Source organism: Moschus berezovskii, chromosome 19 (genome assembly GCF_049115385.1).
Source record: "Moschus berezovskii isolate FMDL1 chromosome 19, NW_MosBer_1.0, whole genome shotgun sequence".
Taxonomy (NCBI): Eukaryota; Metazoa; Chordata; class Mammalia; order Artiodactyla; family Moschidae; genus Moschus; species Moschus berezovskii.
Window position 1 is genome coordinate 16,356,373 of NC_142478.1, and position 16,791 is coordinate 16,373,163.

The following is a 16,791-nucleotide window of genomic DNA, read 5'->3' on the forward strand; positions in this document are numbered from 1 at the left end:
GACAACAGAGGATGAGATGGTTGGATGGCATTACCGACTCAGTGGACATGAATTTGGGTAAACTCCAGGAGTTGGTGATGGACAGGGAGGCATGGTGTGCTGCAGTCCATGGGGTCGCAAAAAGGTGGACATTACTGAGTGACTGAACTGAACTGAACTGATGCTGTCACAATGTGACCTTGAGGCTGAGTGGTCCCAACAATAGGCATTCTCTGTACTCTGAGTCATCCTAATTATTTCACATGGTAGATACTGAATAGATAGATATCAGAAATATATTTTTATTTTTTCTTATTGGTTTTTTCTGGGTTTGCTGTTCTTACCTTTGAATAGAGCTTCACAAAACAAGAAGGAGCTTATCTATATCATATGAGTGGAAGAGTATATATCCTCCTTTGATTTTTTTCCAGTTTAAAATGAAAAAGATAATTGGTTCTCCTCAAATCATACTTAATTTGTTTCATTCTAAGACATTCATGAAGTGTTAAATGTCTTAATTTTAGAATGCCACAATTTGCTTATAGCTTAATGGCTTAATTTTAGAATGCCACAATTTGCTTATAGCTTAGTACTACTAATATTGTATCATTTTTCTTTCTTGTGAACAAAGGTCTTGCCAACAAGGGCCCATCTAGTCAAAGTTATGGCTTTTCCTGTACTCATGTATGGATGAGAGAGTTGGACTATAAAGAAAGCTGAGAGTCAAAGAATTGATGCTTTTGAACTGTGGTTTTGGAGAAGACTCTTGAGAGTCCTTTGGACTCCTAAAGGAGATTAGTCCTGAATATTCATTGGAAGGACTGATGTTAAAGCTGAAACTCTAATACTTTGGCCACCTGATGCGTAGGACTGACTCACTGGAAAAGACCCTGATGCTGGGAAAGATCAAAGGCATGAGGAGAAGGGTACTAAGAGGATGAGATGGTTGGATGGTATCACCAACTCAATGGACATGAGTCTAAGTAAGTTCCAGGAGTTGGTGATGGACAGGGAAGCCTGGCGTGCTGCAGTCCACGGGGTCACAAAGAGTTGGACATGACTGAGTGACTGAACTGAACTCTCTTGTGAAGAAAACGTGACAGTATTTGCTTACACACCTATTAGATTATTGAACATGAGAATTCAAATTGAAGAAGCAGGAAAGAAGGCAATAGATGCACTCATATGTTATAAAGGTGGCTAGTTATAGAAAAAATATTTGACTTACCTGTAAAAACATTGTACAAGGAAATCACAGTATAAATAGCATATCTTATGACACAGAGTCAAACAAAGATGTAGTCAAAGAATGATTTGTAATTGCCAAAATAACCCAAAGGCCTCTTTGTTTCTGCCGGCAGATGCTGATATACAATTCTAATGCCTGTTAAATAGTATTTAAACAAATATTTTATAGAACCAAAAATCATTTTAAGTATGTCAATTACATAGAGAAACCAAGTCAAAATACCAATCTGATTGCACTGCTTAATTATCACCAAATAACATGAAAAGTGTAATGTCATTGTCCTGATTTAGTGGCCATAATTATTGTTCCCCTATGTTGTCTCCTTATTTTCTCCTACATTCTTTCCTTTATTGCAAAGAAACACCTTTAGTGAGGAAAACTCAAAAATAAAATTAACATAGCCAGAGCAAAGATAAATAAAAGTTAAAACGCCAACCTTTATTCCACTCTGAACAAGTTTGTGAATGTCCAAATAAGGCTCCTTGAGAATTTCTCCTTCGGGGGTGAGTATCTTCACATAACCTTCTTTTTCCAGAATGAAGAGGCGGTGGGAGCCGTCCCCACTATGCAGGGCACTGACAGGCTGGCGCAGCCCACTCACAACCTCCTGGATGCAGAAGCAGTTGTGTTTGTGCTTTCTAAACAAATTAAAGAAAACCAGTAAGCTTTTCTTGAGATGAAGGAGGTAAGAAATGTGTGTGGCATCCTTTTCAAAATATATTTCCTCTAGGAATCAACGAAGGGCTGTTAACCCAAGGTCCCAATCTGATCCTTTTAAATTCTTTTCAATGGGAAAAAAAAAAAAAACCCTCAAAACTTTCTATCAGAGAGCAAAGGAGAGAATCCAAACATGTATGTATTTTAAATTTTTCACAAGCTCACTATCTCATCTTTCAGTGACTCCAATTAAAATCAGCATTACTCACAGTAATTAAACCTTCCAGAAAGGTACTCAGAGAGAAAGTTCTAAGAACTATTTATAAAAGTCTGTTTATCTAATAATAATTGTGCTGAATGTTTCCACAGTGCCATAGCTAACAACAATCATACAATTCAAGTTTAAAACTATTCTCATAAAATTCCCATGAATCATAGAGAAGCCAAGCTCATAATAGAAGATTAGTAGTCTCAGCATTAAAGATATTTGAGCGAATATGATTTTAGAGAAGCAAACTACCAAAAAGAAAAAAAAAACAACAACATCTGGAGGATGTAACTGCTGGACATTAGCATAGACAGATGACTCATTGTTAAAACCACAAGGCTTGTCAGGTTTTTCTTTTTAAGATTAAATAACATTTATCTTTATGAACCTGCTGATCTCTTCCACTTTGTCATATTCTCCCATCTGGTCCAAGTAGTTAGAGGCTGGTCCTCTGATTTGTTTTCTTGGAAAATCAGGAAAGCACAGGCCACCATCTTTTCTTGCATAGTAAAAGCAAAACTCATCAGCAGTAGTTTGAAGTAAACCTTTAAAAAATGTAAAAAGATGCCTTAGAAATATTTAGTATTATGGTAAAAACACCACATTCGAAAGACAAAATATAGGTCAAGAATTTTCAGGAACTATATGAATATTCTAAGACAATATATAGACAAAAATAAATAAATAAAAGGAAAGAACACTGTATTTTGGTTTGGGATTTCCATTTCTTTTTAAATCAAACATTTAAAGTTGCAGTACAAGTGAAAACAATATTGTATTAGATGTCTTAAAAGGCTCATATGAAATACAGCTAATATGAACCCAGCATTAATTGCATTGACTCTATTTTCAAACCTTCCCAGTTTCCAAGTGTCACACTTTCACATTCATCTGATGGCTATTCAGCACTTCTTCCCCTACCATATTGATAACTTCCTAAGAAGAAGAAATTGTAGTCAAGAAAGAGACAGACCATCAAGAGCCAGTTTGGGTCATTTTACAATTCTTACTCTATTTTCACTCATACATGATTAAATGATAAATCGAGTTACTATCCCAAGGTCATACATTATATGCCACAGTAAATGACTGACACCCTGCAATGATCAAGCAATTAATTGATGCCAGTAACAGAGCCACTATATTCAAATGTGTCAGTGCCTTTTTCTTGCTCACTTACAGAAGATTATTTTGTAACGCAAAAATAATCTTTAAAATATTCTTTCAATCTTCTCAAACAGAAGAGCTGACATATGACTCCTCACTGAAAAAAAATTAATAGGAGCCAAAACAAAAGTGCAGAGTAGACTTAAAGGGATCTGAATGAAAGGACTTATTTTTTCATTTCTTACTTAGTAAGAATTTTTATCAAAGAAAAAGTTGAATAAGAAAGATCTTACCACAAAAAAGAATTTTGACATTACTTTTACGCTTTGAGTTAATAAGGTCAGTTTTTTTTTTGGGGGGGAGGGCATAATGGCTAAGATCCACTTCCATATTCTGACAGTTTTGTTATTAAAATATGATATTGCTATCAGAATTGGCTTTACTGCTGTCCCAAATTCCTGCTTCTCATTTCCTACCTTCAATTATGCTCAATCCCTTGATTTTTACCTAACAAATCAAACTATTGTACTCCCAGGTAATCAGGTAATATAGCTGAGGTTTGGAAGTTGTATAATGGATACAAGTTTGCAAGTGTTTGTACGAAAAAGAACTTGGAATTTGGGGACAACCAAGTGAGGCCCATCAATGAAAGTCACTAAAAAGTTGATTTTCTGTGAGCTTCACCCAAGTCCCCTCCAACCTAAGAATAACTAACCAACCTTGGAGTCTGAGGGTCCCACAGGATTAAAACATAATACATATTTTGCTCTAACTTGTGGGTGAAGTGTATCATCCCTAAATTTCTGAGACAGATTCTTCAATGCCAACACCTGACTAACCCATTGGGAGACAGGGCTTCCCTGGTAGCTCAGTTGGTAAAGAATCCGCCTGCAATGCAGCAGACCTGGGTTCGATCGCTAGGTTGGGAAGATCCCCTGGAGGAGGGCATGGTAACCCATTCCAGTATTCTTGCCGGGAGAATCCCATGGACAGAGGAGCCTGGCAGGTGGCAGTCCATGGGGTTGCAAAGAGTCAGACATTACTTAGCAACGAAGCACAGAATTGGGAAATATCTTATCTTTGGGAAGCTGGCGAGTAAGAGCAGATGTCATGGGGGTGTGTGTGTGTGTTGTGGGAATGAGCAGAATAAGGAGCTATGGTAGCTGGGAAGGGTGCTCCCTGAAAGTGTGTGTGTGTGTGTGTGTGTGTGTGTGTGTGTGTGTGTATGGTGGGGGATGGGCAGAATGAGGAGCCATGGCATCTGGGTAGGGTGCTCCCTGCAAGTGTGTGTGTGTATGTGGGGGGGGATGGGCAGAATAAGGTGCCATGGCAGCTAGGAAGGGTGCTCCCTGAAAGTGTGTGTGTGTGTGGGGGGGGGATGGGCAGAATAAGGAGCCATGGCAGCTGGGAAGGGTGCTCCCTGGGAGGGGTAAGGCAGCTGGAAGGAGCTTATCTTTCTTTGAAAAATCCAGGGATTAGAAATTGAGAAGAGGAATGAAGGCTGCAACAGCATTTACTCATCTTCAGCAATTTACTGTTTGCAAGAAATTAAGTTTTCTCTTCCATTCTTTAATGGCTAAGCATCAGAGGAAAACTGCACAGTGGTGTTAAATAATTCTGTCTGAGGTAAAAAGAAGAGAAGGAAACAGATGCTAAATCAAACTTTTTCTGGTTTTGGCCCAGATGTTTTTGGGTGCTAGATGTTTTATATATAAATATAGATATAGATCTGTAGATAGAGATATATATTTACCTTTGGGCAGGACATTCTCTATGCCAATATGATGCATGCAGGAAGACTGCTATACTGTATTTATGGATATATTTATAACTGAATATATGAAGGAGAAATTTTGTTTGAAATTTGTTTTACCTGCAGGGGTCACACATAAATTTCAAAGTACAACTCAGAGAACATTTTGAGTTCATTTTTAAAAAATAATCTGTTTTTCAACATTATAGTCTGCAAACCCATACCATTTTAAGGGGAAATGAATAATGCCAGTGGCTGATTGCATTTTGTAAGGAATTATTAGCTGGGGACAAATATGAGGAAATAAGAAATGGTTTTCAAATGGAACATCTGAAGATCAATGAGTGCAGATTCATAAACTCTGATACTCCAGAGATATTATGCTCTCTTAGCCAATTAAACAAAACTAGAATGCTACCAATGAATTATTCTGAGGTTTTTACAGTATTAAAGGCAAACTGAACAATCTAAGTGAGAAGGGAGCCAACTTAGAAGACTTTAACATAAAAATACGGGCATTTTCTGACAATTATGATAATATGAATGGAAACATCTAATACTTTTATTAGTACTTTATCTTAAATGATCTGATTTTATAGACAGTGATGAACAAGATATATTTTTTATGAAGAGCTGAAAGGGGATCTGTTTTTGGGACACTGGGCTAACATTTATTTCCTGGGAAGAAACAATTTAGCAAATGGTACCCTTCTGTTTGGAAGGAGACCCTGAAGAGCACTTTACTGAAGGCGTGCAGCTCACCCTGATTATCATCATATGATCAGGTCCACCAGCGATGGGAGTACACTGATGATTCCAGCAGCTGTAATGGTTTTATAACTCCTGATAATTTATCAAATGGTTTGGAACTGTAACTCTTCTCCCGTCTTACTATACCACAAGCACCCTGTAAAATACTGGACATGTAAATAAATATTCTCTATGCAGTTTTCTAAGCTCTAGCTTTTCTCTAAGCAAGTATGCTACAGAAAAGCTACTTTTTCTCATTCTCTATGCTGTTTATATTGATGAGGAAAAAAATGGAAAACCCCCGCCATCTGTAAGGCTTGGACTAGAAAGCATTTTCAAGCAGAGGAGGTAGATTTGGGTGTATTAATCCATCCATTCTGGCTTGCTCTCTGGGGCACTAATGAGACACAAGTGTAAGATATCTGACTAGGGGTCAGGAGTGGCTGTGGACTTGAGAAACTCAGTGGAATCAAATCCATGACCTTGGCCTCTTTAGCAATGGGATTAAACCAGTTGAACTAATTGTGTACAGACAGTTCACACTACCCTCATCTACAGCTGAGAGATGACAGTCTGAGAGTGATAAAAATCATTATGGTAATGAGTGTAAATGTAAAGGAAAAGCAAAACCCCAGAGGTATCCTTTCGTATCCTCTCCACAGAATGTACTTATTAGGTCATCATTTAGTGAACAGCAAAGCATCTCCTCTGTTCATTGTAATTCAGGCAGAAGAAGAGACCCATGGTATTGAGAAAGGAATTCCCATGGAGTTTTTTGTTTTTTTATGAAATTTGGGGATTTTTTAGAAGCTTTAAGAGTTTATCTCCCTCACTAAATTCACAGCTGGAGAATATTATGATCAATAAAGCTCCAGCATATCTTTACTGCAGTGATTTTAACTTTTTTTATTTTTTGTGGAAATAAGCAGACCATGAATTTTTCTGAATTAAAGTTTCTAGAAAATTGCTGTCTTTGGGGCATAGATGTATTGCAGAGTGAATGGCACTTTCTTAAAGCTGTGGGGTTAAAGCAAAGGGATAGATCATTTTTGTGTTTAATTCTTCATGTTGGGCCTTGGGGGAAGAAATTAAGATGTCTCTGGAATTATTTTCTCTCTTTCAACCCTTCTCAGCAGTCCGTAAGGTCCCTTCCTCTTCATGTTTTTGATTTGCAAAAAGATGAGGCTGATGAGGACAGGTTAAAGAAAAATAACAGAATCACAAAGTAGCTGTTTTTCACAATGTTGAACTTTGGAGAAGAGCAAACCATGACATTAAATAGACTTAAGAAGGTGAAAATATTACAAATTTGCTTTTTGAGCAATTTCTGAAAAAGGAGTGTTCTAGAATTCTAAAGAGCCTTCTGTGTAGGGGGCCAGGGTCAACGGGAGGATTGTCATCTGATTTATCATACTTTAGGAAATGGTAACCTGTGTGCCAAGGATCAGTCTGGCTCACAAATTGATCGACACAAACAGTGTGTTATTACAGCTCACTTTGGGGACATGTATTTAAAGCGATTATTAGCATTTGATGGACGCAGAGGAATCCCCTGTTTTGCTGCTAATGCCTGCTGGCCCGGCCCTGAAAATCACCCTGGTCACTCCACCTACCACTGGAGTGGAGCTTTCATCTGGTTATCTTTCAAGGCAGCCTGGGTGGCCACCAAAAGCACTTGACATCTTGATGCACTTCAGCAGTTTTACATATACACAAACTTTGGAGAAAAATAAATTTGTCATTCGTCACCACATATGTTGATCTGGGGAGCAAGGTGCTTACGGTTTGGCTCCTCAGCTGTTTGCCGGGCTCACTCGTTCAGTGGATATCACTTTTTGTTGTTTGTTTTGGAAGCTAAAATAACTTCAAATAAAGGAAGCACCCCACAGATGAGTCTCTCAATTCAGCCTAGTGGTATTTATCTCAAGTAGAAAAAAACGCTGAGTGTCAGTATCATTTTCAGTTTAGAGTGGTAAAGGCAAGCCTTCCAGACTAGAAATTTGCAGCAAACCTTGATGGGACCTAATCTGTTATCACTTCTCGGCAGGCCATCTAGGCAACCGTGACCTATTCTACTTTGCTTTGGGGAATGTGATAAAGAGGAAGAAACAGCTGGTTTAGGGCAAACCTTAGAAACATGGCTGTAGTTTATAAAGTCAATAATAATATTTTCACATTGAATGGGTTTAGATACATGTTATGGTATACCAAAGGAAGCAAGCAACCCTAGTCAAAATGTTTTCTTAGGCTATTAAGAGCACTCTATCAAAAAAAAAAATACAAAAACTACACGTTTCTGGGTCAGAGAAAAAAGTAAAATATGCATAGTAGTTAAAAAAAAATGTTCAAGTGCATCCTACAGTTCTTAAAGCTTGTCTTTTACCTCAATGACATTGAGTTTTATAAACTGTTAACATCAGTAGATTTGTTTGTTTGTAAACAGAGACTGTCTTATTAAATTCTTTTCTACCTCTGTGTTGATTCTGCCAACTAAAGCCAACAACCACCAGGGTTTACAAGCCTCAGATGGTAAAATTAATCAGTGCCCAAGAACTTATACATTTATTAGGGTCCAAAATATGACCATGTATATCTGGGACATTATAAGCATAAGAACGTGAACTTTATCTCGCCTGTAATTTTCTTACTGTATACAACCTGGATTAAGGCGGTTAACTTCTGAGGCTACCAAGTAGCTCAGTGGTAAAGAACCCTGAGACTCGGGTTTGACCTTTGGGTCAGGAGGATCCCCTGGAGAAGGAAATGGCAACCTACTCCAGTATTCTTGCCTGAGAAATGCCACGGACAGAGGAGCCTGGCAGGCCACAGTCCACGGGGTTGCAAAGAATCGGACATGACTAAGCACACACTCACGAGGCTCAATTTTCCTCATCTGTCAAAGGGACACAACTAGAACTTTCCTATCTCCCTCACAAGTTTTATGAGAGGCAAATCAGTCATTATATGTAAAAGTACTTTCTAAGGTGTTACGTTCAGGCGGGGCTTTCAAATTATATTTTATTTAAGGAAATACCTTAAAAGTCAGTGGACAAACTGCGCTTCCATATCAACTGTGTGGAAGGGGAGGCTGTCTTGATAGTGACACTGATGAGTAAAGACACCAACAAGAAATCTGTGTTGATAATCCAGCATGTGTAAAGATTACCAACTGTATTATCAGTTTAACAAGAAATGTAAAACACTTCAACAAAACAATGTACTGTTTGCAGGCTGAAATGACACTTATCCTTTTAGCAGCAATACGAGGTTACAAGTTTTTAACAGTTAATTACAAGGTAAAAATAGACATTTTAAATAGAAAGGCAAGATAAATTTTACAGCCTTGTAAGCAAGTGTTTGGGCTTCCCTGGTGGCTGGCTCAGTGGTAAAGAATCTGCCTGCCAGTACCTTGAGAGCTGGGTTCAATTCCTGGGTCAGGAAGATCTCCTAGAGAAGGAGATGGCAACCCACTCCAGTATTCTTGCCTAGGAAACCCCATGGACAGAGGAGCCTGGTGGGCCACAGTCCAGGGGTCGCAGAGTTGGACGTGACTATGGAACTGAACAACACCAACAAAGCAAGTGTTTAGGAACAAGTATCTTGGAAAGCTATTCTGCAGTAGTTGATTTCACTTAATCACTTTTTTTTTTTTTACCTGGAACATGGCCTCGGCAAGTATAAAAGAATTCTTTGCAATAGTCTTTGCAGAGCGAGGGAAGTACCAGATCTCTTTCCAAGGCTTCTCTCTCAGGTGAAAACAGGCTCTGAGAATGTGGAGAGCAAGGGGCGCACTTGATTTCCTCCAGTAACTTCCTGCATTCTGTGTTGTTGGTAACAGAAAATATCTGAAAGCCAGAAATCAGAAAAAGACTTCTGTTTAGTTATACGAAATTAAGTTTGGGTATGTTTTTTTTTGGGGGGGGTCATCATAGAAACAGAAAAGTTCATTTAGTCAATGCTGTAGTCTGCAAAGAATCACCAAGTCACAATACAGAATACCTTTGTAAGGACACAAGCACAGTCTCTGGGCTTCCCAGGTGGCTCCAGGGGTAAAGAACCTGCTTGCCAATGCAGGTAAGAGACGTGGGTAAGAGAAACGGGTTTGATCCCTGGGTCAGGAAGATTCCCTGAAGGAAGGCATAGCAACCCACTCCATTATTCTTGTCTGGAAAATCCCCTGGACAGAGAAGCCTGGTAGGCTACAGTCCACAGGGTTGCAAAGAGTCGGACACAACTCAAGTGACTTAGCAGGCAGTCTCTTGGGTTGGGATGGGAGGGCAAAGGGTAAGGATGCGCAGACGGGGTTCTTAATCTTGTAAATCAGTCTGTTTGTCCTTCAGGTGTGAAAAATTAAATGACAATTATATTTAGACTCCTTAACCCTTTTTCTTACCCTGCCTTAAAGTATATACTGACTGACATTTAATTTGAAGACTCCAAATATTTTTATCCAACTTTATGTAAAGCAACTTTTTAACACGTGGCTTTTTTGTGTCTTGGGTAAAAATCTTTCATTCCTGGAATGCCTAATGAGATTCTCAAAGATATTATTTAAATAATATTCTCATTTGAATTAATTTTCAATCTACAGATTGCCTAAGGAAAGTTTTCTAAAGTGTGGGAAATATCTTCCTTTCATGTTCTACAAAAATAATACCTGAAGCTGAGTAAAACAGGTTTAAGACCAGCTTTTACTATTCTTTATATCTTAGCCAGGAAAAATTTTCTAACTAGCTCCTCAGGTATATGTATGAATAAACACAAGACTTGAGTAAAAGTGTTTTTGTATAGTATTTAATGAGTTTTAATGAAAATGGGGCATACAGTATTATTATGTCTGTATATCAATAAGACTAATTTGAGAGATACTGATTCATTGAGGTTAACAATTTGTAGGTAAAATAGGTCTCAGTGTCTAGAACTAACTTTAAAAAATGGATTTCAGGACCTCCTCTAAGAAATAGAATATCAGCACAATATTTGATACATGAAATATAGTACTGTCAAATTAAGCATAATATGAAAAATCTTTCACATTAAAAACACCATAATGAGGTAGAATTTCATACAAAAATTTCAAGTTTTTCCAGTTTATATAACTGTGTTTACACTGATTTCTTTAGAACTATGAACTGAAATTAACATTTTAAATTCTAGATCACTGCTTAAAGCAAGTATTTCATCGAAAGTTGAGGTTCTAATTTGAGTAAATTGAGTGACTCATATGGCTTCTGTTTTTCAGGATAAAGATAGTCTAGGTGATCACATAATTTGGATCTGAAAGAGCAAAGCAACTAGAAGGAAAAAAAAAAGCTGCACACAAGGCGTGCTGAAATTTTAGCATGTAGTAATTAAAGGTCCAACAGAAGCTACCCTGTCTCAGAAAAAAAAATGTGTGTACATATATGTATATGATGAGTTGTAACTATCTATGATATTCAGAAACTTTATTAATAATTACAATTATGCTTACATTTTTATTTTTATCATTTTATTTAAATGACAATTGCTTAAATGGTTAAAGGTTTCTAAAAGGAAACATACACCAGACACTTAGAATTTGCATTCCAAGAATGTTTTAAATGTCTTTTATTGTCCATACTCTGTCAGACCTCACCAGATCTATTCAATATTAATACTGTTCAACTTTGTTCTGTTTATTTATCACATGGCAGTCCAGTAAGAACAAAACAACTGCAGGATGCTGAGGCCACCTCTTTTGCTGGCTGACAAACTGGAATGTAATTACCTTTGGTTTTATGGAGAATATGCAAGCTTAGATTTTTCATAGTTGAAACAAAATGATCCCCATACACACTCCCAGCTGCTATCCAGGAAGAGCTTGATTTTAGTGCCTACAGAATTTTGCCTTTTACAATTTTTGGAATGTGTCCTGGCCACGAGGTCTCTCATCAAAAGTTTCAGAAACAGGATTCAATAAATTATCTGAAATCAAGTATAATATTATTCTTTGTAAAGTTTCATGCTGTCCCGGCCCAGCAGGATGGTAACATTTCGCTCTGTGTGGGGTCTGCAGTGTAAATACCTATTTGAAGATAGATAGAGCCATCATTCTGGCTTTGGTTTCAATGAACCAAGAGTCCTACTGAAGTCAATTAAACTGACTCAGCCCAAGCTGCAACGCTGTTTTAGACAGATGAGTGCTGGTGTGTGTAGGGTATTTTTTTTCTTCTTCTTTTTTTTCTTTTGTCTATGTGTCTGTGTCCATACAGGGCCTTAACTTCATGTCTGACAATGTCATCAATCTTAAGAAGAAATTTAAGCTAATTTCCTGTTTCAATTTTTAAAAGCCATATATGAAACCATCAAATTATAGTGGTTTAAACTAAATATACTTTGGAAATCATGTAAAACTTCGAAACATTATTACAGTGTGCCTAGTAATGACTGTGGCTGTTGCTGACTAATTTATAACATCTGGCAGGTCATCCTTTAATCTTCAGCCACGTGAAAGTAAAAATCCATAGAAAGAAGGTAAGATAAATCCTGGAATACACAGTGAAGCGTGGCCTACAACTACAGCTTATCAACAAATAGTAAAACGGGTGACAGAGACCTTCTGTATTTCTCTTTATTTATCAAGTAACTGAACAAAGAGGATAAAAAGGAACGCACATGGGTTCGATGAGGGGACAAAAGGGGAAAATACAGGACAGTATATTAAGATGACGCCTTAAGATCACTTGGTACACAAAAAGTTATTTCTAAAAATCATATGCCTACAAGGTTGTTCAGCTGTTGGATAGAACACATGCGTCTCTGGACTGTAGTGCTGGATTATGTCATTAAAGAGTTCAGTTTCAATTTTAGGCTAATATGTAAATAGATCATTGTACTAAGGCAGCTGTTAAAGGGACCCCAGGATGAGTTATTTGTTTAGTTGGATGTGTTCAACAATAGCCTTTGTCCCTGAAAGAGCCAGAGCAAACAAATGATTGTAAAAGGGCACACTTGAAAACAATTACTTTTCACCCATTCCTTGACAGCTTTGGCTGTGAAACCACCCAAGGTAGAGAGAGCTTCTATGCCTCTGTGGCTACAAGTTAAGTTTTAGAAACGGGGGTATTTCAGTTGGTTGCAGATTCAATTTGGCTAATGGGAATTAGATCCTTTTAGCATCTTGTATTTAGAAGCTGCAAAAATATTGCTAAGACAACATAACTTTCTAGATTTTGGCAGTACTTATTTGTAACAGTAGTTAACCATCTCGTTACAACTTACAAAACTACTAAAATATACAAAGAAAGGAAAATACAAAATAACTTATGAGAATAATACTGCTGCTAAAGAATTGAACTCAATTACATTCAATAGTTCCTTACATATTAAAGAAAATAGGTTAGCCTGGAAACTGGACTTAATTGCCCAGCTAAGCATGATCAATATTCTACCTAATTTGCTACTATTTGTCTATGAAGTTTCTTCCTTTAGGAAACTGCTACTCCTGTAGTTTCATGAAAATTTGCAGAAATCTTTTCTGGGGAAATTTTTTTTTTTTCATAAACAAAAAAGGGCCCTTTCAAATAGCCATCATCTCTCCTGTACACACATTATGAAATAAGACCCTAACATACATTATAAGCCAGGAAGGCTTAGGGGAAAAAAGGGAAACACAGAAGTTTATTATAAAATAACATGTTTTAAAAACTATTAAAACTTGAGAACGAACATGGGTCGAGAATGCATATGCAGAACTATGTCACATCTCTGATTTGAACAATTTAAGTATTGTTGATTTATAAGCTACTTGTAATGGAACCAGCCAAAGTCTAGTGTACCAACTTTAATTCAGACACATTTTCCACATGAGTAGGGGTTTGTTGGAGATTGGAAGCACGTAAAACAGAAGGAATGTGGATCGCTAACATGGCAGAATGCTTCCTAAAGAATGATTTCTTTTTAAAAAAATTATATAACTTCTCTTAAGGGTTATAGCTCTACTCAGACCCAGCCCCCCATCCCTCCCCCAGATCCCCATTACATTTAGTCAAGAAAAAGTTGTCATTCCTCCTGTACCTGGCTGAGTTCAGTATTGCAGGGGTCTGCGGATCATTGGTATACTCATACATATATCGCACATGGGGAGACTTCATGGCAAATATTTCTAAATCTTTATCTGAATCTCCTGGTTCTGTCCAGCTCCTGGTAAAAACCCTGGAGTGGCTGTGAATGGAGTGATTTCTGTACTTTAATTCAATTAAAACCCAGGAGCTTAATGACATTGTTTTGAATAAAATGCTGCAATATCTGTTCCCTGCATCTCAGACTACTGCTGCATATGGTAAGAATAAAGAGAGAGTTGGAGCTGAAAACCTGCAGCAAGACAGTTCTCACTCAGCTGGGAATAGAGGGAGTTGGACAAATGCTCCCTCAAAAGGCATGAACATTTGGACAGAGCTGGGGACTGAAAGCGAATGATGTTCTCTAGTTTCACCCATTAGTGAACCAACTAACAAACACAATGGTGTTGTTGTTATTCTTTCGCCATAAGCAACAGGACTCTGTGTGTGGGCAGCAGTTTAGTGGGGAGGAGGATAAGTCGACCCCTTTTTGTCCTATTGATTTTTTCCTATTTGCATGACTTGAGCAAATTAAATGATGCAATATGGCTTTTTGTTACAAAACAAAGTGAGAGATACCACCCAGACACATATGTTGATTCGTAGGAGCTGTTTACATGAGAATAGAGTGAAATCTACCGTGAACTGAGCATAAAAATTAGATTCAGCCTGGGTATTTTTTTTTTTTTTTTAATGCCTGGGCCAGCAAGACTGAAGCACAAGTTTTCCAAGAGTCTCTCAGACCTTGACAACTGCAGTGTTGTAACAGAGGAATTCTTAATTAAACCTAAAACGGGGAAAGGGAGAGGGAGCAAAGACACCTGATTGTTTATTTCAAGGGCAGGGATTGTTAATGACCCAACCCCTCAGTCTTTCCTTGGAGTAGAGTAGAGAACACGCATTACTGCAACCCAGGGCAAGAAAGATGTGGCAAAACTCAGATAAGCATGTCTTTACATCCAGCCAACACTATATTCATATTTGTTTAAACTTATAAACATCGGGAAACTGTAAATGCCACTGCCCCTAAAACAAGTTCCTAGAGAAGATGTTCCTACACAAGTACCACTGAAAGCCCGACTTTATAACGTTACAAAACATGACAGGAGGAGAATCGCCACGGTTTTCGGCGATAAACACGCTGCATCCAAATCTTTCTCCAATCCTGGGGTTCGAAATTGGACTACCAGGAGTTCCTTTTCGCTGTTTAACTGTTGTAACGCAGGACACCTCCCCCGCCTTCTGACCGGGCTAGGGATCTTACACCAACCATGCTTCAACATCCTTTACGATTCAACCCTCTCTCTAACCGAGCACGTGGAGAAAACTGCACAAATCTTTTTACCCTAGGAAAACCGGAAACCACAGCCACCTTCATTTACAGTTCCACCGCAGCCAATGCCCGAGTCGATCCAAAACACACTGTTCATCGCGATTCTTTTAAAATATTTACCCAGCCCAGAATGCGGGTACCACGGAGGCTTCTCTTTTCAGAGACAAGCAGTTTTGCACAGCATCCCGCCCGCGGACTCTTGGGGGCGGGAGAGGTGTCTGCGCACCCCAGAGGAACACACAAACGAATCACGCTAGCGCTTTAGAAAGTTATCAAGAAGGACTCCCCCAGACAAGTGTGGCCCCTCTTCAGCCACCAGCATCGCCGGAGCCTCAGGGAACCCCACTCAGTCACTATGCCAATCTCGCAGCTTGAGGCGGGTGCATGCCTACCTTGCTGTCCAGGCGCCCCAGCCCGGGGCTGTCACTCCGCAAGCAGCACGACAGTCGAGGGTAGAAGCCACTGCACAGCATCTCTCCCCCACTCAGCAGTTCCGGCTGGGACATCATCCGCCTATCTTTCCTTCTCAGGCGCTTCGGGGGGTTCCCATTCAGGCACCTTCTCCTCCTCACTCCGCTCCCTTCGCTTCTTTCCCCAAACTTAGCATCTCCTTCAAAGAAGCCCAGAGCCACGGCCAACAGCAGCAGCTTAAAGGACAGCATCTTCAGCATCATCTGCGCCGCGCGGCAGGGGCTGGTGCGGGAGGTGGAGTGGGGGGGAAGGTCACTGCCCAGCAGGGGCACTAGGGCGCAGCTCCGGGAGGGGGCTGCGGGGCTGCAGGACACTCGAGAGGCAGAGAGAGGTGGCGGGGGAGAGAGGGTGTAGAGCGATGCAACTTTGCAACAAATAAAAGACAAGGCGATGGGCCCGATGCCTCAGGGGAGCCGGAGGAGCGAGATAAAGTTGTGCGGTTGACACCGTCTGCAGTGGTGCCAATGTCAGTCGGGTGGGGGGCTTGCTGATGCGGCTGAGAAGTGGGAGGAGGAGAAGGAGGTGGAGGAGGAGGAAGAAGAGGAGGAGAAGACGGCCACCGAGGTTCACTGGTCCGTGTAACGGGAGCTGTGTAGGTGAGACAGTACCAGGAACAGACACGGCGGCGGCGGCGGCGGGGCCGGCGGAGGCAGGGCCGGCGCTGGGCTCTAGAGGATGCTGAGGTCTCCTCTGCCGGCGGCTGCAGCTTCTCACACAGCCTCTCATGTTTCGTTCCCTCTTTTCTTCTTCTTTTTAACTAGCGCGCGGGGAGGTGCTGCCACCGCGCGCCCCTTGACGTCACCGCCGCTCGCGCGCCCCCGCCCGGGCCGGGGGAGGGGAGGGGGCGGCCCCGGCGCGAGCGCGGCCCCCGGCCCCGGCGGCCTCCGGGGTGCGGCGGGGAGGGGCCGCGGCGGCGGCGGGCGGAGCGGGAGCGCCCGGCCGAGCCCTCGGAGCCAGCCTCGAGGGCGCGGGCGTCCGCGCGGCCGCCCGGCTCGGCGGGGCGGGGACCGTGCGCGGCTCTGGGCGCCCCCGCCCGTCCCGCTCCGGACCGGGGCGCGCGGCCCGGTGGCTCTGCGTCCGCTCCTCGCTGGTCACGCAGCCCCCCGCACGACCCCGCGCGGAGGCGCCGAGAGCAAGTGAGGA

At 40.6% G+C, this 16,791-nt stretch overlaps 1 protein-coding gene across 3 annotated transcripts in view; it reads right to left on the reverse strand.

Annotated features, from left to right (window-relative positions):
- HHIP (hedgehog interacting protein) overlaps positions 1-16,347 on the reverse strand; it is a 109,530-nt gene extending 93,183 nt beyond the window's left edge. For 2 of the 3 annotated variants that reach the window (XM_055405217.2, XM_055405216.2), the window contains exons 1-4: positions 15,570-16,347; positions 9,419-9,608; positions 2,542-2,698; positions 1,665-1,866 (exon numbers count right to left, since the gene is read on the reverse strand). In XM_055405217.2, coding sequence (XP_055261192.2) covers positions 1,665-1,866; positions 2,542-2,698; positions 9,419-9,608; positions 15,570-15,851 — 831 coding nt within the window. In that variant the 5' untranslated portion in view covers positions 15,852-16,347. The remainder of the gene's footprint in view (positions 1-1,664; positions 1,867-2,541; positions 2,699-9,418; positions 9,609-15,569) is intronic. The other variant, XM_055405218.2, reaches the window with a different exon arrangement.
- Positions 16,348-16,791: the final 444 nt, after the last annotated feature.